Source organism: Saccostrea cucullata, unplaced genomic scaffold (assembly GCF_032062105.1).
Source record: "Saccostrea cucullata isolate Sc308-1 unplaced genomic scaffold, CSIRO_AGI_Scuc_v1 ctg969, whole genome shotgun sequence".
Classification (NCBI taxonomy): domain Eukaryota; kingdom Metazoa; phylum Mollusca; class Bivalvia; order Ostreida; family Ostreidae; genus Saccostrea; species Saccostrea cuccullata.
In genome coordinates, this window is record NW_026932596.1 from 328,686 (window position 1) to 356,059 (window position 27,374).

Genomic DNA, 27,374 nt, shown 5'->3' on the forward strand with positions numbered 1-27,374 from the left:
GAATTATATGGTTCCTGGCCTCTTTGTGCCTAAGGGTTGGGGCAAAGAATTTTCAAAAAAAAAGTAAGTTTATATTCTATGATTTTAATTTCAAAAACTAACTATAGTCAGAAGTGCACATAACCTGTTTTATAAACTCTAAAGTTTTTAAATAAAAAGAAGTGAATAAAATGTTTGATAAAATTCTTAGCTAAAATAAATATACTATTTGTAGTTGAAATAAGTATTAATAAAAAATTACAGGAATTTAAACACAATTAACATTCAAATAACAAAATATTTTTTTAATAGTTAAATTTTTTTAGACATGTTTATTAAGTTGCATATAACATACAAGCAAACATTAAAAATGACAAAATCTTTGTAAATTATGAAAAAATATTATGAAGACAATTACTGATTATCAAATTTTAATAAGTTATTGAGTTTAAAAGAGAAGAACACCAGATATAAGGAGCGAAATTAAATATCATTAAGAAAGATCAGTTTGAAATTTAGTTATTTTGAGAGAAAAAAATATAAAACTCTTTTAGGCAGAAAATATTGAATAATGACGAGGAGGATCCATGCAAAAGCAGCAACTTAATTATATATTTGAAAATTTACTGTCAATATTTTTCTCCTATCAAAACGTTCAGACTAGGCAATTATTGTAAAAGAAACGATAGAAAACGATTTCTATTTCACACAAAATTTGAGAATAATATACTCAATGAAAGTACATGAAAGTACAGTATGAACTATTATTTAAAAATACGGTCAATAAATTTTTAATTATAACTCACACAAAAAGCTTTACCTCCCTTAACAGTGCTTCAATCTATAAAACCAGAAATACTGTGTGCAATGAACTCTAAATGACCTTGGGTTATCTATGGTCTTTTAATTCAATACATTGACAAGTTGGTATGAGAAATAACAGAAGTAACGTTTACTCATATTAATTGTATGCTGAATATTGTATGTTCTTATAAGCATACAGCTCAGAGGCTTTCATTAATTCGTATGCGTCTTTCTCATCTAGGTCCTGATAAATGTGTGTGTCTTCATCTGTGTAATTTGTCGGTTGAGTTGAAGATTGACCCACCTTCACATTGTCTTTAGTTTCGTACCTTGGTTTCCTATCTTTCTGTGTGATGCTTTGATGTGGTCTTTGAAAAAATACAATATATCACAATTAAACATATAGTCAGTTTTAGATTTTATTTTATTTTCATCTTTCGGTTGAATTAAAAGAAACTTAATTTTTAATAAATATTGTCTAAAATAATGTGAAGAAAATAATCTTACTAATCGTGTAGTTTTAAAGAGAAAGAGCTTTATTGAAAATAAATAAAATGTTCTTTTAGTTATTTTTTTCTGCTTTTAGCTTAAATAGTTTGCTGTTTTTGGGTATAGTTGCTTTTAATTATAGACATAACAACAACGGTATATCAATTTTTTGTTACTTAAACACATTTTATTGTTCAAATATTTAGTGCATGTACATGCGGTATACCTCAAACAGAAGAAGATGAAGGCAGCTATTAAACATAAAGATAATACTGCAACTACTATTGCAAGTCCAAGTGTTGGCGAACTTGTTTGACTATCCCCTGGAATATAAACAAACAGTGGAAATGTGTTGAAGTACTATTTCAACAATAATCTGTTTTGAAATTAAAATTCCCGACAATAATTCAATATTTTTGTTTTAACGCTAATAAAACAAAAGAAAAATGAAATCATTCTTTGTTTTTTTTTTTCATTTCATTCTTGTTACAGTCTAAATGGAAAAGTGGTTACGGAGAAAGTCACAAGCTAGGCCAACATAATTATCTTTACACCCTAGAGAGCAACTTCCGTCATATCTGCTGCAGTTGACATCGTTGACACATTTCCCACTACATGGATACTGACAGTTTATACCGTAAAAACCAGGGAGACATTCTACAATGTTAACGAAAAATGTAGATACCATTAAAATGATGGCCATCTTAAAGGGCGTCACTTTCAGCAACGAACATGAAAATATGAAGTAGATGAAAAGGGTTTTATTTGAAGAGGAACATTTGTGTACCAAAAAGGAATGCTCTGTTTGAGTAAAATGGGAACAAAAAGTAATAACTCACTGAAAAAAAAGTAATACGATTTAAAAAAAAAAATTATACATGACACAAAAATCACGAGTGATTCAAAAAAATGAAAATAAGAGACGGTACAAAAATCACAAATTTTGCATATCTTCTTTGAAATTTTTGAAATTTTTTTCTTATCCTCTATAAAAATATGGAAGTAAAATGACAAATTTTACATACCCTACGTTAATTGGAACATTTGAGTTTGACTGGACTTAGGAAAAGACTTTTGAACAAAGATTTTAAACACAGAAGGTTTACATATTTTCTTAACCCTTAATTGCCTTAAAAATTTGTTAGGTCATTGCACATCCATGATTAAATATGGCAATCAGTGAAATGAAATGTATACATGACACCAAAATTATAAATGATTTAGAAGAATTTTTGAAACGAGAAAAATAGAAAATTGTTTCAGAGTCACTGCTCACCCTTTACCCGAAGACACTCTTATGTAGTATTTGCCAAATTGGGTCAGGTATAAAGATGCTGGAAGTAAAATGATCACAATAATGTTCCCGTATCCTAATACATGTAATACAGTACACGATTACATACATAATAAATTGTCAACAAGATGTGTTTTTGAAACTAGTTTTAGCATAAAGGTCACAGTCAAGGTCACAGGGTCATGTTTTGTTTTGAACATATTTTATTGACAATGTCAAAGGGATCGGACACAAGTTCTAACAATTTAGGTAGTCCTCTCTATGTCATTTGAAAGAGCTTAAAAGTAGTGGTGTATACACACCAAATATGACGTTTCTGTCTCTCATAGTTCAAAAGTTATGGCGAGAGTTCATAAAGACTATTTATAGCATAGAAATCACAGTTAAGATCACAAGTTCTTTGACCTTGAAGTCATTTTTAAGAGCTTAATTAGGACAGTATGCATACCAAATATGAAGGATCTATCTTCAGACAAAAGATAGACAAACAGATAGGACAAAACAATATACGCCGGGAATAATCCGGGCGCATAGAAATTATGTTTTCTTTACACAACTTATAGCGCAGCGAGCTCAATAGACTAACAGAGGAAATTCGGAATGAAATCTGTACAATGTCATACGTTAGACAAATTTCTCTGTGAAATATTCCCAGAATTCCTTTACTACCCAATGTCCTTTTCGCGAATATATAAATAATAACGTAAAGCATAAGAGGCTTTCAGTTTGTAAAAATCTTTCAAAGAAACAAAAGTTAACACTGCAATGTTTTTCGACCAAAATTGCACTAGGTCTATAGTTTCAACCAGGCGCTCGGCTGACTCCGTAAGCTCCGACGAGCTCCGTGACATCGCGGGATGACGTCACAGCTAGTCGAGATGTCTCGTGCAGGTTGATGCTGATTATTTTTTTCAGGTCTTTCGTTTCCAACGGAAGACCTTCTACTGATTCTGTTGGTAAAGATTATTCTCTTTTTCTGCTTCCTAGACCGCAATTTTGAGGCCTCATATCTCACTCATTTTTCAAAGGATTTCGCTCAAATTTTCAGAGGTTTTAGACGTCTATAAACTCTATCAGAATGCTGACTAAAATTTTTCCTATAAACGAAAAGTTATAGGCTTTTGTTTCCAGACAAAAGAGACGGCTAAAGCTAACAGAAATTCTACTGATTTTAGATAAAAGAAGGATTGAAGTTGTGCACATCGGGTTTGTTTTTCGATTTCTCTATTCAAAATGGCGCTATATAGGGGTCAAAAATTAGAACGCTTAAAAGAACCAAAAATTACTCATATTTTGCCTTTTATCTTCTAAACTAAAAATATTTTGCTAAAATATATAGAACATAATTTGTGCAGAATAAGAGGATATTTCAAATGATACGTCAGAAAAAGGGCTGACCCCTAAATTAAGGGATCTAGAGGGGCAAAAAGTTTTTTCAGATATCTCAAAAAGCATTCAGAATTTGTTATACATCAAAGAAGCAAAGTTGTTGAAAATGTCAACTAAATCTAATGGAGTCGTCAAAATACGCACAGCTTCGTCACTCAAGGCCAAACCGGAAGTAGTCGGAAAATGCATATTTTTGCCGTTTTTAGGTAACATATGTCTCTTGGAGCTTAAAAATTAATTTTCCGTGCGTCGTCGTCACTTCCGGTCAAACCGGAAGTAGGAAAAATGGCTCATTTTTGCATAAATTAACATTATGATAGCTTTACAGGATTCATAGCATTATTGGGCATTATTTCTCATTTTTGTTAAAAATAGAAGCTACTTCCTGTCAAACAGGACGGAAGACCTACTCGTTGCTTTGCAACGAGCTTTGCTCTAGTTTTTTTTTTTGGTGTTTTTGATGGTACAACTGCGCTCGCTTCAACGGTCAAACCGTAATCATATTAGTATTAAATATTTGTGAAGATATTAATACAAATATATTTAGGTCACCTTTACCGATTTCAAATTTTTTATCAAGATTATCAAATCTTTGCAGACTTTCGGTTACATTCTTACGATCAAAAGTGTAGTTATATCCTTCTTAAGCATAAACTTGGAAGTGCATGTAAGTGCCCTTTGTATTGCACTACCCTGTATCTTAAAATTCATTTTAACTTACTCACTTTACAATATTTTTTTTTTCATAAATCGTGCAAGTCTTGTTAACCTTTTTCACAAAATGTCCCTGTCCATCCTGCTGCGCATTTCTCAGGACATTCACCAGTCACTTGATTGCAAGGTAACTCATTCAAGCAATGCCCTGCACACTGATATTTACAGCCTAATCCGTATGACCCTGATGGGCATTCTATAATGGAAAAAAAGAAATGATCTTATAGGGCTAAAACGCCAGTCGGTTTCTCTGCAAAAATACAATTTATGGAAATTTTCTCAATTCATTTCCAAAACCCTCCATAATTACAAATTTAGTTCTCCTTTCATAACCATAATATATTATTAAATATAATCTTTTCATTTTACTGAATCACATTTGAATCTTGTTTACGTTTTTCACAAAATGTCCCTATCCATCCTGCTGCACATTCATCAGGACATTCACCAGTCACGTGACTGCATGGCGCCCCATTCAGGCAATGTCCTGAACACTGATGATCACAATCTATTCCATATGATCCCGATGGGCATTCTGTCACATAAAAAAGAAAAGATTTAAAGGGCTTATAATGCCAGGCGGTTTTTATGCAAAAATACGATTAATAGTTAGTTTCTTTAAATTTATTTCTGATAATTGGGATTCAATTACATTTTATTTAATTTTTTTTTATTCTAATTAATTTTGTATTTATATATTCAACTGTCATTTTTTGTTTATTTTTTTCTTCGTAACATTTTTCTCTTTCAAATATTGCTTACGCTTTTCGCAAATTGTTCCTGTCCATCCTGCTTCACATTTATCAGGACATTCACCAGTCACGTGATTGCATTGTGAGTCACTCAAGCAATGTCCTGTACATTGATTATTACATTGCATTGTGAATCATTCAGCAATGACCGCACACCGATTATTACAGTCTAATCCGTATGACCCCGGTGAGCATTCTATAATGGAAAAAGAACAATTTTCTATTAGACTAAAAGCAACCGACTTTTTCGTTGCAAAAATACGATTTTACAGTCAGTTTCTGTAAACTGTTTTCCTTTAAACCTGTTTGATGACCAATGTTTTATTTTGAATTTTCATTACATTTACTTTTTTCATTCATATATAATTTATTTTATTTTGTTTAATTTTTCTGAATTAAATCTTGTTTACGTTTTTCACAATATGTTCCTGTCCATCCTGCTGCACATTTATCAGGACATTCACCGGTCACGTGATTGCATGTTGACTCATTCAAGCATTGTCCTGAACACTGATATTTACAGTCTGATCCATGCGACCCAAATGGGCATTCTGCCATGAAAAAAGAAAATGTTTTACAGTGCTTAACTTAATCATCAATTTTATGCAAAAATACAATTATTGATGGTAGAGTTCTTTAACCAGGTTTGATCCTGATTTCTAAAGTTTTAAATTTTTTGGTCAAGTTTATTTTAGTATCTACAAACATAGCTGAATTGAAGATCAGAACAAACATTGGGGGGTCAATATGCTTCTTTTGGCACTACAGTACATTTTATATGACCTGTTTAGCACTGAAATTTTGTCTAAACAAAAAGAGAAATATTCCACATTTTCCTTCCAAAATTTTTATCCATTTGCAATGGCAAATAAACCATAGGAAATATAAACTATTATTCTATTAAAACTCACTTCAAAATTGTGACCAAGAAAAAGTTTCAAATTACTTCGCTATTCCCATTATTTGACCTCTCTGCATTCATAAAATGTGATTTTTCTTGCATTGTGAATTAAAAAAGCGATAAAACTACTAAAAGGTCTTAAACATTGCTGAATTTAAGCAGATTGATCAAAGTTATCATTTAAAGTCAGAAATAATGACATTTGGGTTATATTGTAAATGTTAGATATTACTAAAAAGGTGTTAATTTTATGCTTTAGGACAGACGAAACGTTCCTTAATAATAGATAAAATTTTCCAAGATTTTGTCATTGAAGTATTGTTACCAAAAATGTTTACTTACAAAAATTTGAGGTATCTTACCAGGCATTTCTACAAGATCCCAGGGGTACTTTTTCTTATATATATATCTTGGGAGGAAAAATGATTTTCCAATTTCGAATGTTTAAGTGTTTGGATTTTTCAAAGAAGTTTAGAAACTGGTTTAGAAATCAGAACGTAATTAAAAATTTTGAATATTTTTCATACATTACGAAGATATACAAAACAGATTTTGAGGAACGTCTCGTCTGACCTTAAATTGGCTTTTTCTCTGGGCTTTTAGAATATATTTACTATATTTGTTGAAAAATAATGGAAGATTTCATAAGAAATAACTACACACAAATTTTAGAACCAGTATAAAACATTTCACTGCAAAAAAAAAAAAAAAACAAAAAACAAAACAAAAAACACAAAACAAAAACAAACAAAAAAAACCCCGCTCTGCATGCAACTTCCATTAAAAACAGAAATCAAAACTTAACAACAGTACTGTATATTTGTTTAAAAAAGGGAAAAAAAAGTTCTTAAAAAACCTCCGCCATAAAATATACTTCCTGGCGTATTTATTCTGACTGGATTTTGATTGCGTTTTTTTTTTCATTGAGTATTATCTAATTTCCATCGTCAAATCCAAAGTTATAATTTAAAATGATGCAGAATCTTGGAAATGAAGGTCCCGACCAAAATCTGCTCAAAAGCGCTGGATCAAACCTCCTTAAGGTCATACGCAATGTAGTTTGAACTTTATTGGGTTCTGCCCTGGAGTTGAAGAGTTCCACTAAATGAAGGACCCGTGTGCAATACTTTTAATGTCTATATATGGATTTGTACACCTCTTCTAAAACAATTTTTGATGAAAAAAAAATCTGAAATTTATGTTTTGTAATTTTTGTGTATCATTCTTTGAATAATGCAAAATTTTTCACAATTTGATATCTTTTCAAAACCCCTGCTAACGCATGCTGATTTTTTGTCTAAGAACATGTAATGGTATTGTAAGTTTAAATTTAGAATATCTTGAAAAATTATCAGTAGGTGAGGTACGTTGCGTATGTCCTTAAATTCATTCCTTAAAACATGGTATATAATTAACCATTTAAGTTTTACTTTCATTATTTTATTTAATTCATAGTTTACTTCTTCAACGTTGTTTAAGTTTCCTGTTTCAAATATTGCTTACGTTTTTCACAATATTTTCCTGTCCATCCTGCTGCACATTTATCAGGACATTCACCAGTCACGTGATTGCATGTTGACTCATTCAAGCAATATCCCTCACACTGATAATCACAGTCTAATCCGTATGACCCCGATGGACATTCTATCATGAAAATGGAGAAAATGTTCTAAGGGGCTTGAAGCAACCGACGTCTTTTAACCAAAAAAAAAAATATTTATGGCCGAGTTCTTAAGATTGATTAATAAATAATTAATCAAATCCTGGTTCATTTAAATTGATTTTTACTTTTATTCCCTTTTTTACTTATATTTTATTTGTTTTACTTTGCTTTTCTGATTCAAATCTTATTTACGTTTTTCACAAAATGTTCCGTTCCATCCTGCTGCGCATTTATCAGGACATTCACCAGTCACGTGATCGCATGATGACCCATTCAGGCAATGACCCGAACATTGATATTTACATTCTAATCCATATGACCCCGATAGACATGCTGTCATGGACAATACAAAAAAGAGAAAATGTTTTACAGGGTTTATATTATACTTATAGTTTGTAAGTTTAACATCAAAGCAGGTCACTTTTAAAGAAATGCATACATTGACTGCAGAAACCCTCCTGCCAACCGGGTTTGCATCCATAACATGTTCCATTTAAAATGTTGCACATGCTTCCCTGGCAGTTTGCAGGGCATGGAAAGTCACAATTAAAGCCATACACCCCTTCCGGACAGCCTTTCAGGAGCCAATAAGAAAAAAATAATATGAAACAGTTACTTTTATTTCATTAACTTCATTTCCATGTAGATGGTATTAATAAAGGTTATTTAAGGAAGAGTTATTTCCCCATGGTCGTCATATTGTAGGGTAATGTTTGTAGATCCCTTCATAATTCAACCAATTCAAATTTGTTATACATTTTTATCCATAATTTCAGTATTGTAAATATTTTACCTCATACATTTCTTGCATGCTTACAGTTGTTAACAGTTTCTTGCTCAAAAAAGAAAATTCATTACTTTTACCTACAAGATGGCGGCCAAGGGTTATAACTCCAAGGAAAATACGTCGTAGCTAAGGAAAACAATCTATTACTTAGGGAGAGATAATTACAAATTAGTGAAAAATTAATGGAATTTTTAAAAATGTTCTTCTTAAGAACCACTGAACCAGGAAAGATGAAACTCATGTGGAATCATCCTTAGGTAGTGTAGATTCAAGTAGTTAAAATCATTACCCCCGGGGGTTGGGCGGGGACACAATGGCCGACCAAAGTTTTACATGGAAATATAAAGGAAAATTCTTTTAAAATCTTCTTTTCATGAATAACAAAGTCATAATTGGTCATATTTATATGGAAGTATCCTCAGGTAGTGTAGATTCAAGTTTGTGCAAATTATACCCTCTCCCCTTTAAGGAATGGTTGGGACTACTTTTGGGTTTAAACTTTTCAATAATAAACTAATTTTTATGCTTGCCATAGTGCTCAGGTTAGTGATGTGGCCCATGGGCCTCTTTTTTTGTTTTACTCTGTTAAATCCGAAGAAAATTGTTTATCCCTACACAAAATTTGTTTCTCAAGTCGGATTAGAGAGGTTTCACTGTAGCAAATAAACTATTTTGAAGCCAAGTTTTAAATAATACATATCTGCTGTATTATAAGGCTATGCTGCCGTTCCATACTAACCTAAGACAATCACTTCGCATAATTCGGTTATAGATGTCAATTCATACCACACAGGGTATGGTGTTCGTGGTAACCTTTCGTTATAGTAAAATACGTATCGTGCATGACCGGAACACGTGACATTGATGTCCAGTGGAGGTAGCTCTGGACCATCCTTATAACACAGCGATCCACTTCCAATACTTGTAGAATTTGATAAATAGAGTGAAAATCCAGCAAAGCGACCCCTTTGTACCAATTCTAAAAGAAAGAGACGGAAATGCTAACACGTGTGATTATCCAAAAGCTTGGACGAGAAATATTCTTACAAAAATGATGGTGAAAACAGTAGTTTTTGGATTTTTTTCTTATTCGATTAACAAAAAAAATGTGAACAGTGAAAAAATAAAAATTAAGCAAGAGTTTATCTTTGTGAAGGCATTTCTGTCATTGATCTTCATTAATTTTATACTTATATTACATTGTATACTCCATTAAAATTATTATTGTTATTTATAGCAACTACTTTCTGTAAATTTAAGCCCAGTGTAATAGTCATCCTCGGATTTATTTCTTTTTATTTTATGTACAAGTGCGAATTTGTACTTAAGAATGAAAACAAAGGTATGATATTCATTATATATTTGAAATAAATTTAAAATATCATATTTGTCGTATATGTAGTCAAATGTCAGTATATTATTATTCATTTTTTAAATGTAGTGTCTGTGAATCATAAATCCAACATATTTGTATTTTCGACTAATTATATTTTACATTTAGATCTTATCACTTACTTCTAAAGCAAGACGCATGCAAGCTATGATTCATGGACATTTCCAAATACCATATTGTGCATCAATATTTGTCGTAGTCCCAAACAGAATGCGGACTTCCTGCACGTTGTAGATTCTACATACCACCAGGTTTTCCCAGAACCTGTGGAAGGAAGGATTGGTCTTGTTCTTGTACATGTGTCAAAACGTCTATCCAATGTAGTGTTTGAATGTGCGAATAATTCACAATATCTTGCCTGGCACCATGGTCCCTCTTTCTGCTGAGCGGATTTGTTGAATGAAAGATCCTCTAGAACAAGAAAAAACATGCAAAATGCTTACTAGAAAAGAAGCTTTTGAAATAATATTTTTGAAACCCGCTTTTATTGCCAACATATTATTTATCAAAAAGTATTTGTTTTGGAGTTCGGTGGTAACTTTTATTCCACTTTTATATTCAGTGTTTATAAGTTAGAGATCAATATTAAAGCATTGAATCATTATTTTTGTAAGTGCAAGTCTCATAACTGCAAAGGTATGTACAATCAAACTGAGTAACGCCTGTTTGCGTCCAGTTATAAAAATTTGTTTGCACCAACGTTGCAATTATGAGAAATATCTTTCAACAGATAATGCTTGTATTGCTATGAATTCAAACAAGATTTATAATTCAAAATTTATTTTTTATCCTTTGGGTAAAACAATTAATGAAAAAGCCAAAAGTGAGCGTGATTTTCGATTTATGCTCATGATGTGGCACTTTCACGAAGTTTAACGTTTGTGCCTTAAAAATAAAACACATTCTTTGACCTTCTGACCCCTTTAACGTGTTATGATGTTTTGAATGAATTACTTTCCACACATTTTATATCCAAAACATAATTATATGAACAGATAATTTAGTATAGGTTTTTTTTAAACAGTTAAAAAATTGTAGTGAATGAACAGGATCTACCTACAGTGTAGCAGTTCGGGATATTTGACATGCATGGAAGCAGATATGAATTAAGCAGTGATTCATTTCCAGTGACGTATAGTGAAACTCCCCCAGTTTTAAGATTATCTCTTACAGACTGGCTATAAAATGAGACTTGGATCGGAACATTGGCATTTTACAGTGAGATTTCTCACTTACGAATATCTTCTGTATTGTGAAACTTGAGATTCCTCACGATATAATCAGTCTTCTGGAGGAATTTATTCTAACATTTTAAGTCCCTCTTCTCCCTTTCACAAGGAGACTTCCCCTGAAATGTTGTATCGTTCAGATATTTTTTGTAGGGGCTGCCTTATTCATGTAAACACCCAGCTGCTAACAGAAACTTATTTGCAGGCCACCATATAGGCTTACAACATTTTTACCTAGTACGCTTCAGTATGCATACAATATGATGGATATACTGTATAGTATATAAATTATTAAGTAATGTTACTTGTAGATTTTATGATCTATGGTATAATCAAAGCGCATGAAAATAATAGTTATAACTGAAATACATAAAACACTAGATGAGGTGTCTTATAGTTTATGTTTTAAATACGCGTAAAATTAATTATCTTGGCGGAAATTTTAAAATCAAATTTAAAAAAAAAGAACCTTTAGGTATATCAAAACGTTCGGGAACTAGAACCCTAAAATAAAAACAAAATAAAATAATGCATATCCTGGAATAAAAAAATAATAAAATCACTATGAAATTAATTTTCGGCGTATAAGCTTTTTATAAAAAAAAAAAGGAAGTATTCCGCAAAGAAACATAAATATACCACCAAAAGCGGGAGTTCTGGGCAGGAAATATGTATTTTCTATGTATGGACTTTATGTATCTATTTATTTTCTTGCTTCTGCCAAAAAAAAAAAAAAAAAAAAAAAAAAAAACCAACAACAGCTGCATGTCAATATATTCCTACACTGATATCTCCGTACGGAAAAGGAAGTTATTATATCTGCACGGACATTGTCTTATGTATACATCATGACTTCCTTTTCCTTACAGATGGTTTATTTTGTCCAGTGCACCGTGAAATAAACAGTTTATTAATACAAGCTCGGGGTGAAATTTCTAAAAATGTATCTAAAAATTATAATTATTTATTCACAGATTTCTCCAAAGAAAAAACCCTTCCTTGTTATTTCTCTTTAGAAAGAAAGACATTTCTGAAAATTTGAAAAATCACACATTCTTAATGACTCTCCTTTGTTGATGAAAGATTTAATGTCACGTCGACGGTAATATTTTGTTTTTTCCTCATAGCAAAATAATTTACTGATGTAAGCATCATACAAACTTTCTCGATTTTAAGCCCCAATTTAATTGAAGAAGGGAGGACATATTGCTTTGCAGCTGTCTGTCGGTCCACAAAGTTTCCGTTCATTTTCTTTACAGGGATTGCACATTCTGGAAGAAATTCGGCAAACAGATTTATAAGAATATCTAAATCTAGTTCTGTTTAGAATAGGATCAAGCAAATTTTAAGAGATAAATGCCCCTTGGAATTCTGATTATTTGCGGTTTCCGTTCATTTGGAATACAAATTTATCGTGAGAATACCTAGGTCATAATACATTTTGGTTACGATCGAGAAATTTTGACAGAATAATATGTACCGGTATGTCCATTGAACATGAAACAAATTTTAATTTTTTTTCAGTGTCTGTTCACTTTCTTCGCATTCATGTCCATCGGGAAGGGTATAAGTGTTCACACCCATCTTCTGTTTTTTTCTCCTAGCAATCGTGTTACACTTGATAATTGCCATGATGATGCGGAACATATATGAAGATATGATTGAATCATGTCGTATTTCTTTTCTTTTCTTTTAAATACTTTTTTTTTCCTTTGAGCATTCCTTTGTCTATTTAAAAAGCATACATAATAAACCCTACTGGAAGTGAAGAAAAAGTGAAGAAAAAAGGTACGTATTGAGGCTTTGAAAAGTTGTACGTGTTTCAATATTAGTTTTCTAAAAGAGGTTGCGGTTTATCTCAATCAAACAATACTGTTTAGTTTTGTATCAAACCGTTGCACTATGTAATGAGGGGAATGATTAATTCAGATAACGCAATAATTGTTTCTGTTTGTTTCTTGCTTTCTTGAATTCAAAACATCATTGTCGCTTATTAACTAAAACGTTTGCTCTGTGTTCGGAACGTTCTGGATTCAGGTGCCGGATGAAATTGACCAAAGTGGAAAAAAAATCAATTATACCTTTGCCATGAATACTAAAAAGTGAAAGTGCAAGTCCTGCTGATGAAACTTTAAATTCAGAAGCCTTGCCGTTTGTCCGATAAAGATCCAAATGGCACCGAGTGCCGAGTTAATGTCTAAATTTAAAGCCCTTGGCCGTTAACTGTGACGTCTCTAAATTAATGAAAAATTTTCGATTGAGACTTTAAACAACATACAATTAATCTAGTGCATTCATTTAAAGTATATAAAATGCTTGAAATTTACTGATATTGACAATCAATTCTCACAAACATTTATATCTGTTTTATGTCTTTTCTTAAACACATGAAGCATATTCCAACTCTCTTCTTTATAAATAAATATAAGTAGGCTGTTCTTTAATTAGTGATACATGTAGGTCAGTCCTGCTGCCTGTCTGATATCAACTGTCAAGAATGCATTATGTCGCCCTTTGGTGCACTCTTACTTTTTCATACATACAGAGCTTCTTGGTAACAAATGCAGATTGAACTGTTTTTCTAAAATCGAAGGTCAAGGGAAATCCTAATTGAGTGTTTTTTTGAAGAATGTAAGACATTCTGTTTTATTCACTACGTCCTACAACCCAATTAATGTTATTTTTCGATATGTTTACCACTTTAAATCCCCAGACCCATTGCGTAAAACTAAATTATTCATGCGACATTGCAGAAACATTACGAACTATTGAACTTCAAAAAGCAATCTCATAGTAAATTAAATCTTTAAAACATTACGATAAAAATATTTAAAACATACCATAGCCACTGATGAAAGTAAGCTGTCTCAGCAAAAATAAATTGATTATGACCATTCCAGGCAGGTGAGTCATTCTCGTTACTTCATATACATGGACTAATGATGATTTCAGCTGATGTTTAGCAGATAAAATAAATTGGAGATGCTTGATACCGATTAAAAATGGAACAGGGTAGGAAAGTCTCGTCACGTGATTCCAAAGATTTAAAGCGAAAAACTTACTTCCGAGAAGTTGCCTCTAATTCATATCAAAAGTTTCTTCTTCGAAAGCAAGCAAATATTATCGCGAGAGCTTGGTTGTTACTGTTTGTGTGCAAGGGTCAAAGAATGAGAGACAAACTTTACAAAGTGCAGTACAAAAATATAATTTTTTTTATTCTGTTTTAAGAATAATCCAGGACATCTGCATCAACGCCTAGGAAATTGTTAAAAAATTGTGTAGTGTTGAAGAATTAAAGATATGGATATATCAAACAGTATTCAAGCTACATGTAAGAAAAACACCACAGTGGCTTACTGAAATGGGAAGAGAACATACGAATGATATATTTAGAAAGATAAAATCGATTACAAAGTTTAGATATCATCCTAAAATTTGAGTTAAACTCATTTTAAAAAGAATGGCAAATCAATGCATAAATATATTTTAGAATTAGACCCATTTAGAGTGCAGCATATTATGTAGAAGCTTTCTGCTACCTGAACTAATATTGAAAGCAACAGTTCATATATTTATTTTAATTTTTGCCTCATTCCATCTTTACATTTAAAAATGAAATATTGAAAAACGAGACGTACATGTTACTAAAGACATCATATGTAGGCACAGCCGTTAAACCTGCAGGAAGTAACATGTACATGTAGGATAACGTTCGGGAAGAAAATTTTCTCTTGATGATTATATTTTGTTTGAGATCTTAACACAAAATATACGGAGGCCGGTAGGTTTTAGGTAGAACAAGTATTTTATCTGTTGACTGCCACATAAATAAGTATCTGCAGATTAAAGATATATTGTGGTAGTCTGAATACTTCTCTAGCGGTCGCCATATAATTTCAAGCTGCTGCCAGATAATTACCTAACCGTCGCCAGACTGGTTATTTACAGTTTATGTTGCAATCGCCAGATATTTTTTTCTTTCTAGTACTTACCGGCTTCCGTAAAAATCAAATGTAGTATGAATTTATATTTCAAGAGTTTTAAAAGATGCTTCTTTTTTTGGTTAGTTATATTAATGGTGATAATTCATTCCCTTTTCCAAAGTTATAAAAAGAGACACATTTGAAAGATAAAATGTTTTATTATTTTATTTATAAACATAAACAAAAACCATTGAACAAAAAGAAAAAGACAAATATATACACAAAGTACACTCTTTCTTGTAATAATCAAAATATGATGTCGCTTCTGTGATTCTTTTATCAAAAGATCTAGTAAAAATAAAAGCAATTCATCAGATTGATGCAAAACATAAAAAAACCACCTTAACAGTTGGATTAGAGTACAAAAAAGCAACAAAAAAAAAACATTTGCATACATGTACATGTATCACACAAAATAGACAAAGACAAAGACAAAACCAGAAAAATCACTTTTGTTAAAATCGGAATAATAAAATGAATCAGCTTCATGAAATACAATAAATATGTGTCATGTTTTAGAATACACTGGCAAAGCAATGTAATAGAAAAAAAGAATTGAATATATCTCTTAATTGCGTAGACCTATTAGACCATATATAAGTTAAGGTTAGACCGGATGCCATGGACATACGTCAGGCTACGTGTGCGGGAGAATGCTAGGGAGTTCGACGACAACTTGCCCGTAGAATAATTCGCCCTATTCGTATTAGAATATGCCATCCATTGGCATATCTCGCTTTTTGAATCGGCAAATCGTATTTATTTACTCATAGGTGCATCCGAATTTCTCTATAATACACAAACTGAACATTGATTCCATGGCACAAGCATTTTAAAAAGTAGGAAGAATTTGCAGACTATAGATAACATAACAACTTGAATTAAAAACGTCATTCACCGAATAGTTCTGAGTTTTAAAAGATAAAACAAGTTTTCACCTGCATGAGTTTTGTGCGCTAGGGATTGCAAAATAATTTGATATTCAGTAATCCAAATACAGCTTGATACAGGTCTGTGGCAACGATTGTCCATGTGAAGGAGGGGGGGGGGCTCCGGAAAAAGAAATCTGCGTAATACAGGTACCATCAGATCTATTTTTCAAATGATAGATTCCTTCCGTAGTAATCCAGACAGATGTCAAACCCCAGTCATTATCGGTTACATGAACCAAAATAGCCCGATTTTTTAATACAAAAGTATAGCCCAATCAGAGATGAAATTTTACAATTTTACTATGAAAGTACTATCAGTCAGGCAGATCATTGTAGAAAATGTGAACGAACATACATGAATATTCACTAATCCTCGAATTTTTCTTTAATTTAATTTAATTTTGTTTAGAACCACATGCATATGGTCCAGTATTATAGTCCCTTTTTAAGGACGGCAACTTGTTGAATCTTTTACTGAAATGCGAAAACGCAATCATACTTAGACGTTCAGTTTCCTCATAGTATTCAATCTTTGCTAGAAGCAAACCTCAGAACAGAGGTAGGTTCAGGTGCCATTAAGAACTAACATGTGGTTTCTCTGGACGACCGATCACGCCATTTTATAAAATATCGGATAAAAAGAAAATTGCCAACATAATTTTCTTTTAAAATTGTTTGCATATTACATTGTAAATGAATAATTAAAGATGAATATTTTAAAGGGAAAACTTTATATCTCTACACAATTTTAATATGTATTTTCAGGAAACGAGCAATAGCTATATTGTAACTAATTATAATATAGGTTCATATGAAGGCTCTTGTTGACATCCATCAAATTTTAAAACCAAGATCTATGAAAGTTAAATATAAATATAATATGATTAAAATTGAGCATTTTACACTGAACAAACATATTAATCAGTGTAGTTGTTCTGCTGACAAATTTTTGACAAGGGAGGAAGCTTCTAAGATTGGTAAAGATGCAGAAGTTGGTGTAGAATGACTGTCAATCTAGTAATCATACACGTTTCCAGCTGAAAAAAAGTAGAATGAATTATTAAAGAAAAGTTGCATTGTAACTTAATTTTTATAAGTTGCTTCTTTTTTGCTTTCTGTAATAAATTCTATTCGCTCTGTGTTTACGTCGGCTTGCAATTTTGTTATAATACTATTACTTTAAGCAACCTTTCATATTTCGTATGAAATTTCATTTATTTTGTTTTCAAGCAGGCAACAAACCTCATATTTAATTTGCCACACATGAAGCATGAAATTTATTACATGATAAACATTTAATGTATTAGTGCCATTAGTAATTTTTTTCAGCGGTTATTTATTAAATGATAAACAATTTATGTATTAGTGCAATTAGTAAACTTTTTTTTCAAATTATTGAGTAAGGGCAACATACATGAACGTGTGTAAGACACGGTTGGGTACGTTGGTCTGACAGCGATAATGTGGTGATTCGACTTCTTGCAGAGTTTAACACAACTGACCAAGATGCACACGAGGAAGAGAAACCCCACAACACCTCCAATCGCACCTCCAGCTGCCGCTCCTGATGACGAATAACCGCTGTAAATAGAATTTTAAGTGTTTTTAACACCCTTCCCCGCAGTCACGCATTTAACGCATATACCATTTCCTATTTCTAACGCAAAATTACGCATTTACCGTTTCCCCGCAATCACGCATTTTCACGCACTTGAAAAAGTTCATTTAATCTTCAATTTATTGCCAAATTCCAACTATTTTATACTTGCTTGAATCTCATAAAATAAGAAAAGTTATTTTCTAATTAAAATATTATTTCAGAATATTATTTACGCTAAACTTTAGAGAAATTTGTACCCCGTTATAAAGTGCTTGCGGGGAAATGGTAAAGTAATATTTCTATGACGAGAGGATTCAATGTGTGTTGCATAGTAATGCTGTAAGTTGTAAAGAGTTAATTTAAACATTGTCACAAATATTTTTTTTTAAAATACTGAATCTTTCTTGCTGTATTATGAATAATTGCATGGCGGATTAAAGGTACAATTGAAAATTAAAAAAATGATTTATGAACTATTACGGATTATTATACAATTTGTCTTATGTGTGTCAGTGATAATACTGAAATATTTAAATTGATTTTCTTTTTTTTAATATAATGAAGTCAATTCTTGATGATTTTTAATTTTTTTTTTAGATCAAAGGTACCTTAATATGCATTCGGAATGTTTCTGCATTTAGAAAAATATCTTTATTAGAAATGCGTTTCAGTTTAAATATTTAAACTATCTATACATTTATAGTTCTTGATAAATTTTCACTCATATGAAAACAACAGGACTTGCCGATGGACAGATGCAAATTTTGCCTTTCTCGAAATGTGGCAGCCATGTTTCTTGTTATAGAATTATTATACATACATATACACGAAGATTAACATTAACGTTGTCCTAACATATTTTCTTTGTTCTTTTTCAATATTGATCAATACAATTATTTACGCATAAAGCAGTGAAAACCCCCACCTCACCCCCCAAAAAAGAGAAAGATAAAGGGGTTTTAAGTTAAAAATTATAAATATTTACTAAATATCAATACAGAGGGAGTTTTAAAATTTAAAACAATTTGTCAAATGTCAAAGTCATTTAATTACAAGTTCTGCACGTTCTACTTTCTGGAAGACGTTAGCTTTCGGGAAGTCCCCTCCAAACAATTATAAATGTAACCTCCACTAAAATTCGGGAAATTCTTTCTACACTTTACAAATAATTGGTAATGGGGAAAATACAAGTAACGTGTATAGAAAAAAAATAAGACTAAACAAGGGTTTATTTTTAAAACAAAAAAAGAAAAAAAAAAATACATAAATTTATGTTAAACAATAGTGCCTAAAAAATTATACAGGTATATACCGATATCGGGTTTCTTCAAGGCAAATGGATTTGAAACACAAGAGTCAGAGATCTTGATTCCAGTTCCTATGAGCTAAACTGTAGATAATTATCCAAAGCCTTATATTTTATGCCTCATTTTGAAAATTTACTCTGAAGATTGGGTTAGCTTTGGTAGCGTGATTTTTAAAACACCTGTTTCCCTATTTCATCTCTTTTTTGTGTACGAGGGACATTCAATAAATAATGTCATCAGCTTGATGACACACAACATAAAAATTATATGCCATTAACTTTCTCTAAATTTTAAATTTCTAATGAGTTGATAACAGTTAACATGTACGTGACGGCTCTTCATCACATACTTCCATTGTGAGAAGCTGGAAAACATGGGCTACTCGAGACACTGCATTTAAATTGAATAGTCAAGAATCAGTATAGTGAAATTTAACGCTTCATTAAAACTGCTGTAAAACTTGTAAAAAATCCCAAAGATATATTAATTAAAATGTTTAATTTACAGCAACCAATGCCTGTTTTATACACACATGAGCAGGTGGATTTCAATAAACAAAATAATTTAATGCGCATCAAAAATGGGTACCGCCCTTGGCTACAAGGACATACAAGAACCAATATATATTTTCGAAATTTCAACAAATTATCACTGAGTATGTTTGACTGACTTTAAGACACATAGCAAATTTGATAAACATCATTATGGGGGTAGTTCTTACTTTTTAAGGAAACATTTGATAGTAAAAAAGTTTATGCTCAAACGTCACCCAATATTTTGAAAAATGAGTGAAAACGACAGCGTGTAGGAAAATCTAAACACTTAATTTAAAAAAAAAATAAATAAAAAAAAATGTACTCATCCATGTTTGTCTGAAATTCAAACAGATAATGAAACTTGAATCAATTTTGTTTTAAACCCTCAAAACAAATTTACAATGAAATACACTTGACAAACCAGAAAATGGCTAAAAAGAGCAAAGAATTGGAAGAGCACAAAACAGTTTTATATGCTATTTTCTTAAATATTAGTCGTCTTGTTTTTAACTTCTTATTGGGGAAGTAATTTCAATTTCTGGAAGAGTCTAAAAAGCAAAATGTTTGCAAAAAAGTAAAAGGTTTATGAGAGGAAAGAGCCAGAATTAGGAATTCACTACATTAAATTTCTTCATGTCAGCGTCCAAACCCAGACTATGAAGAGTAAAGGAGTTCTGGGGTCAAAAAGAAATTTAATGTTTTGTCACACCAACAATACTGGGCAGCACTTTCAACGTTTGACTTGTTTCATTTCCCAAACTTGTAAAAAAAAACCTTTCAGAAAGAAAAAGCAAGTACAGGAAACCATGGGATCTGCCATATTCCAGAATACGAAGGGTCATACTCAAAAATGTGTTCAAAAACAATTATGAATTGAATAAAAATGTTGCGGGCATGTGTTTTCATTCAAAGAGAATATTTTATTTTAATCACTAGGACTAAATCATAGAAAAGCGTGTTTTTGTTTCTTTCCGAGCACCTATGACATTATTTAGTGAACGTCCCTCGTATAGTTCAAATCAGGATTGCAATCAAAACACCAGATGTATTCAGATTTCCATATAGAGTATAAAATATAGATTAAAAATGTTCGCAATTTAAAAAGTAAATACAGATTTAATAATTACACCCATAACGCGGGTTTGTTAAGGCAGCACATGGATCAGAATTCGGCGAATTAAACTTTTTTAAATACTAGGTAACACTAATAAATCGGAAAAACCATGGATAAAACTTTTGCTATCATCATGCATTCTATAGACTTCAATGGGACTGTACTACAGGAAGCAATTCACCACGACGTCACCACGTCACGTCTATAATTAGAAAAAATGCCTTAATGAAAAAGTGAAAAGTTCAACACAACCCCGGGGATAATTAATTTCAATTTGTAAAAATAGTTATGTAAAAGTATCTCTGTGCCATGAAAAGTGCTGCTAGAATCCTACTGTCCTATCACAGAAATAATTATTCAACACTTTCGGACAAAACCTTCCCAAAATTTTTACATTTTGTTCATAAAATCGGAAAAAATTGCATTAATTCCCGTAAACCATACGATTCTAGCAGCACTTTCCAAAATCATTAGAATAAAAATTTTAGATAGAAACAAAAATGAAGTTTCAAAGTGTGCGGCGTAGTGTTGAACTTTTGCATCTTTTTTGTTACGAACGACAGAGGAAAGGCTGATCGGCAAGTAAACCCCCTGCCAGCTTTAATTTTACGAATAAATTGTAGAAATATATTAGCATACCTTATTCATAAGCTTTATTCCCACATGAATCACACATGATATTCATTCTAAATGCTTTTAAACTCCGATTTCTTGTGATTGCATGAATTCTCGTTACGTTTTTACTTTCACTCTGCAACTGCATGATCTACAGTTATGACGTCACGGGTTTGGTATTTAACCTCTGTGACAAATACAGAGACCCAGAAACGACAAAATTCCGTTTATATTATGCCTCTCCATATTTTGATTAATTTTTACGACCTCAAATCAATCTAAGATATCAATTTTAAGAAATTGCAATTGTTATCTCTACACTTCACGTCATATAGCTTACCATGACGTCATATTATATAGACAAGTGGAATATTTTGTTGTAACCTTAACATACCTGCGAAATTGATTCTGAATAAAAAATATTAATAGTTTAAACGTTTTGTCGAATAGATTTAAATCAAATGAATTTACATGTTAATAAAAGAAAGAATTCTTACGTCGCACGCGACTCGCAGTGTCTCTGTTCTTGTGTCGCGAAACAAGGAATTGACACCTTTGGCGCGAGTGCGAATCCCGCTGTGGGACTTGGAAAATGGTCGTTCGATGAGACCGTATAAACTGGGGTCCCGTGTTGCAGTAGATGCTGACACGAAAATTGGGCTCTACCTGCTCAATGGCCTTGAGGTCCGAGGGTCAAAATTTTCAGCTCTCTCCCAGCAATTGCTGGCGCCTCCATTTTAATGAAAAATTATCGAAGGGCATCAAATAACAAATAATCAAATTTAATCTGAAATTCAATTTATGAATTTGAGAAAAGTCATTTTACAGGGGTTTTTTAAACCGGTAATAGCGGTATGTTTTTCTAATTTTTTAAAAGATGTTTATTTTGGATTCTATTTAACAATTGTTGTTCCTAATGAAAGAAATAAAACAAACTCTAATTATAAATAAAATAGACCAATGAATGAATGTTCCTTGTACAGTATTAATCTAAGAACTCTCTCTACACTGCACACTAACGAGTTCTGATTCTAAGGTATTTTTCTGCACTTAAAGTGATCTGCCCCTAGATCTAAATTCTAAAAGATGGTAATTTACAACATATTACTCAATTTGTAATTAATGCAAGTATTTTTAACATTTTAAAAGGCCAAGATAAATTAGCTGAACGTGTTTTTGCATGTTTTTTCTTTATTGAAATTTAACAGTGATTTCTTTTCACTGATACTGTGTTGTCTTTAAACATTTTTCCCGGGAGTAAATGCCACGCAACCTGCAGTGAATATTAGATAAATAAGCTTAACATTAACTCCTTTATACGATATATTTTTCTCAATGTCCAAAAAAAAATTGGACTTGTGTAGAGAGGGTCCTTAAACAATAAAATGCTTTCTTTGTTTGTTATTACTGGAATTAACGGAAGCAGCGACCGTTAATTCCAGTAATAACAAACAAAGAAAGACATTTTATTGTTTATGTTTATATCTCTTTAAATAATCATTTAAAGGAGGATTAAAAAATTAATTATTGTATTAATGATGCGAACGTTTCATTGATGGAACAGCCACTGATCAAGAAATCTGTACAGGCGACATGCCGACTGTAGTTCATGCAGTGATTAACGCAATGGGTTTCCTTAAGAAATAAAGGAGAAAATATTCAGTGGATGTAAATATATTAAAAATAACGCACCTGCTATAGTCGTAGTAGTAGTAATAATAATAGTAGATGCATTTATAGTATATGTATCCGGAATAGGAATTATAATAGTAGTAGCAATATCTCACACTTTGACATTGATCCAAACCTACAAAGAAAAACAAAAACAAGTTTCTGAAGGAAATAATACTTTTTAAGAACAGATGGAAACGAAAAAATTCGTTTCAAATATAAAAAAAAAATATGTAGTTGAATTACTTACAAATTAATAGAATAAATTTCAGAATGGTAAACAACTGATTGCTTCTAAAATTTATGAAGTTACCCATGCTGACTGAAGTGGACGGTGTAAGTTTAGTCTGAAATGTGAGACTTTATACTTTGTCTTATATATTTGTTACATTATGTTCCAGTTCAAATGAACGTAACAACGAGTGTAGAAACAAAAAAGTCTTTCAAAAACTGTTTAAATTACAAGCAAGTTCAAGGTTACATGGATATTGGAAATAACGGGGATTTTTTAAAGGCTGTCTTATGAATATTATTGGTCACGTATTCTGAAGATCAGACACAGATAATCATAGTTAGGTGCAGATGTACCTTTTCTCCAAACAGAGAATAAAGAAGCACAACACATTGAAATCAATATTTGATCAAAAGCAATCGGTTTATGGAACATTGAAAAGAATCAATAAAATGCTTGTTTCCATGAAAAATCAAATTTTCTATCTAATGTATAGTAATAAAATTATCGTTAAAAATTTTCAACTGCATTTAAATTTCATGAATTCATTATTATTCTAATGATTTCTATTGGAAATTAAAAGAATCAATAAAATGCTTATTTCCATGAAAAAATAAACTTTCTATCTAATATGTAGTAATAAAATTTTGTACGAATAAGAACAAAATATTATTGTTAGAAATTTTTAACTGCATCTAAATTTTATGAATTCATTATTATTCAAATGATTTCTATTTTTTTATGGTAATAAATTGACGTTATAATAGTATAAAAATAGCTGTTCAATGTTCCATTAAACGATTGCTTTAAATTTTTGTATATAAACCAAAACCACAAAAAGTCTATTGTTGAACTTTAGTTTGTCTGAAAAAACCCTCTGAAATAATAGATTTTTTCTTAGATCTTTTTTTAAAAAAAAGGAATGTATATAGATTATACATTTAAACATTTTATCCAATCCATATTACATACATATAAAATGTAGAAGTGCATTTGCCAAATCTATGAAATTATTCATTTCTGGTTAGACTTATATTTCTTAATTTGAATTCAATGTTCCATTAAACGATTGCTTTAAATTTTGGTATATAAACCAAAACAACAAAAAGTCTATTGTTGAAGTTAAATTTGTCTGCAAGTACCCTCTGAAATAATAGATTTTCTCTTAGATCTTTTTTTTTTAAATGGAATGTAGATAGATTATACAGGGTGTCCCATAATAAATGATACCATTTTAAATTATTGTCAGAAACGCATGTTTTGACCAATTTCTTTGAAATTTGCATCATTAAATATTTGAGTAAATACAACTTTTAGCAACTAATAATTTCAGTTAAAAAATCTCACAATGTTGGAATAATGAAGCCATATAATTACGTAAAAAATTGCTAAAAATAACATTTCAATCAAAATGGATTTATCAAACAGGCTGGGTACCCTCATTTCAAAACTATAATTATCAATTCCAGTCTTAAAATATTGTTACAAAACCTAAGTCTAAATCATAAATTCATATAAAAGGGTACTTTCCAATGAAAATCTAGTTTATTGCTAAATTATTACTAAAGAAAATCCCATCTTTGTCTTAAGTTATGGAATTTTGTGTAATATCTAGACATGATCATTACCCAGATTGGACATCATTTAGAGGACATAATTTAAAAACCATCATCATTTTTCAAAGTGATCTCATTTTGTCATGTTCTTTTTAATGTCCCTCAAATTGTGTGAATAAAATTGGACGGTATATGCAATGTTTATAGTGCATTTGTTGTAATTCAATATCCATTACATTATATTTTATATAATCATGAGATGGTATCATATATTCTGGAACACCCTGTACATTTAAACATTTTATCCAATCCATATTACATACATATACAATGTAGAAGTGCATTTGCCAAATCTATGAAATTATTCATTTTTGGTTAGACTTACATTTCTTAATTTGAATTCTTTTGAAATATTTTTTTCAAAAGCAAGAAATCTCTCGGTTTTAAAGTAGTTCTAATATTGTATTGTTTTAATAAATTAAGTTATTTTTTATGTAGATTTCGTTGCGTTTTTTCTTTTATCCAGTTTTTTTTTTTCTTTAATCCTTAAAATCTAACATAGAATCTATCGCTGGAAATACTAATAATCTAAAGATATTCTTAAAAAGGTTTACTCGAAAACAAAAAAAACTTTCTTTATGATGAAAGGAATTGAGAGGTTAATGAGTAGTGAAAATGTTAAAAAAAAAAAATGACGACTCTCAACGGGGGTAAATACATGTAGGGTGAGTTCACCATGCATCGGACACATACCTTGCTTCGGACAACTTTAGGCAATAAACTCTTTTTCAACTTAAGAGTTCTGTGTATTTATTTGTTTCTGTCATAAAGACGAAGATTTAATTTTTTTAATGATACCGATTGTGTTTACAGTGGACCCCCATTTATCCGGGCGCTTTGGTTCCCAGTCAATTTGTCCGGATATGTGAAGCATCCGGATATCTGAATCACCAATTAAACAAGACAGAATAACATTTAAAAATTTCGTTCCGATGAAAAATCGTCCGGATACTGAAGCATCCGGATATCTGGCGTCCGGATATCTGAAGGTCCACTGTATCATGTTGTGATGAAAATACCCCGCAAATGGCCTTGAAGTTACGTCATATTTTACATCATCAAAGGGGAATAACCAGAAATTTATGATTTTGCAATTTTTAGAGTTATCGTTCTTTTAAATTCGACTTCCACGGAACGAGTCGGACTTTGGTGAATTTTGTCAGGGATTGGTAATTTTACATAAATTATAAAGAAATTTCACTTCAATGTTTGTTTAATTCTTATCAGAGCTGGTTTTTACTAGTGTGCTATTTTCACCGTACATCGGACACAATTTAACCATGCATCGGACACTTTTCGATGCAAAGGTAAGCACTACCATTTTCATACAGAACCCAGCTGACAGCTGTTTTTTGTGGAAAAAGAAAATAAAAACTCTATATTTTCAGTCAAAATACAAGTTATCGATATATGACGTCTGGAATTTTAGTCAATTTATTTCTACAAACCAGAGTATGATAAACCATGAGAAAAAGGCGCGAATTACCGCATTATAAGCACTTTAAAGCATTTCTAAGGTAGAGTGAGGTCTCGGGAATCGTTCTACAATTGTGCAATAATATCGTCCATTAAAATAAAGTTGAGGGTTATTTCTTAGATAAAAGATGAAAATATATCCATATCAAGGATTTTAAAGCACTGTGATAAAGGTATGATGTTTTCCCGGTCTCCATACCGTCTGTCCGATGCATGGTGAACAACGTCCGATCCATGTTGAATTTTCAGTTTTTAGGTCACCTGAGTAAACTCAGGTGACCTATTGCTATCACTTTTCGTCCGTCGTCGTTCGTCGTTCGTCGTGCGTTAACATTTGAACATTTTTAGCTTCTTCTCTGCAACCACTGAACCAATTTCAACCAAATTTGGCACAAAGCATCTATGGGTGAAGGGGAACAAAAATTGTGAATTTCATGGTCCCTGCCCCCCTGGGGCCTGGGGGTGGGGCAAAAACCACTAAAATTAGTGCAATCTTTAAAAACCTTCTTCTTTACTCCTGGACATCAAGCAGTCAAACTGTTTGCATGATTGTAATCAGCATTGAGTCCTCTACCAAAATTGTGAAATTCATGGCCCCGGGGGCATGGGTTCTAGTGCTAGGGTGGGGCCAAATAAGTATATAGTGAAAATGCATTATTTCTTTGAAAATCTTCTTCTCTGCTACTGGGTATTAAATAAACCTACTAAGTACATAGTTATGATGAGCAAGAGTGCCTCTACCAAAATTGTGAATTTTATGGCCCCAGGGTCAGGGGTTCTGGTGTAAGGGTGGGGCTCTATAGATTATAATAGTGAAATTACATGAATTCTTTGAAAATCTTCTACTCTGCTCCTGGGTATTAAATAAACTAACTAAGTGCATAGTTATGATGAGCAA

General features: G+C 31.6%; 1 protein-coding gene and 1 long non-coding RNA gene across 4 annotated transcripts in view; both read right to left on the reverse strand.

The window, feature by feature from the left end:
- Positions 1-788: 788 nt before the first annotated feature.
- Positions 789-27,374, reverse strand: part of LOC134235537 (protein draper-like) — a 42,385-nt gene continuing 15,799 nt past the window's right edge. Inside the window, exons 5-10 of one of the 3 annotated variants that reach the window (XM_062717682.1) lie at positions 8,178-8,318; positions 7,826-7,966; positions 5,832-5,972; positions 1,786-1,929; positions 1,499-1,595; positions 789-1,151 (exon numbers count right to left, since the gene is read on the reverse strand). In XM_062717682.1, the coding sequence (XP_062573666.1) occupies positions 941-1,151; positions 1,499-1,595; positions 1,786-1,929; positions 5,832-5,972; positions 7,826-7,966; positions 8,178-8,318 (875 nt within the window). In that variant the 3' untranslated portion in view covers positions 789-940. Of the gene's footprint in view, positions 1,152-1,498; positions 1,596-1,785; positions 1,930-4,724; positions 4,866-5,063; positions 5,205-5,831; positions 5,973-7,825; positions 7,967-8,177; positions 8,319-27,374 lie in introns of all 3 variants that reach the window. The other 2 variants (XM_062717683.1, XM_062717680.1) reach the window with 2 other exon arrangements.
- Positions 17,247-23,441, reverse strand: LOC134235549 (uncharacterized). The gene is made up of 3 exons (XR_009985429.1): positions 23,174-23,441; positions 17,724-17,890; positions 17,247-17,346 (listed from the first exon to the last, which is right to left on the reverse strand). It is a non-coding gene; the product is annotated as an uncharacterized LOC134235549 (long non-coding RNA).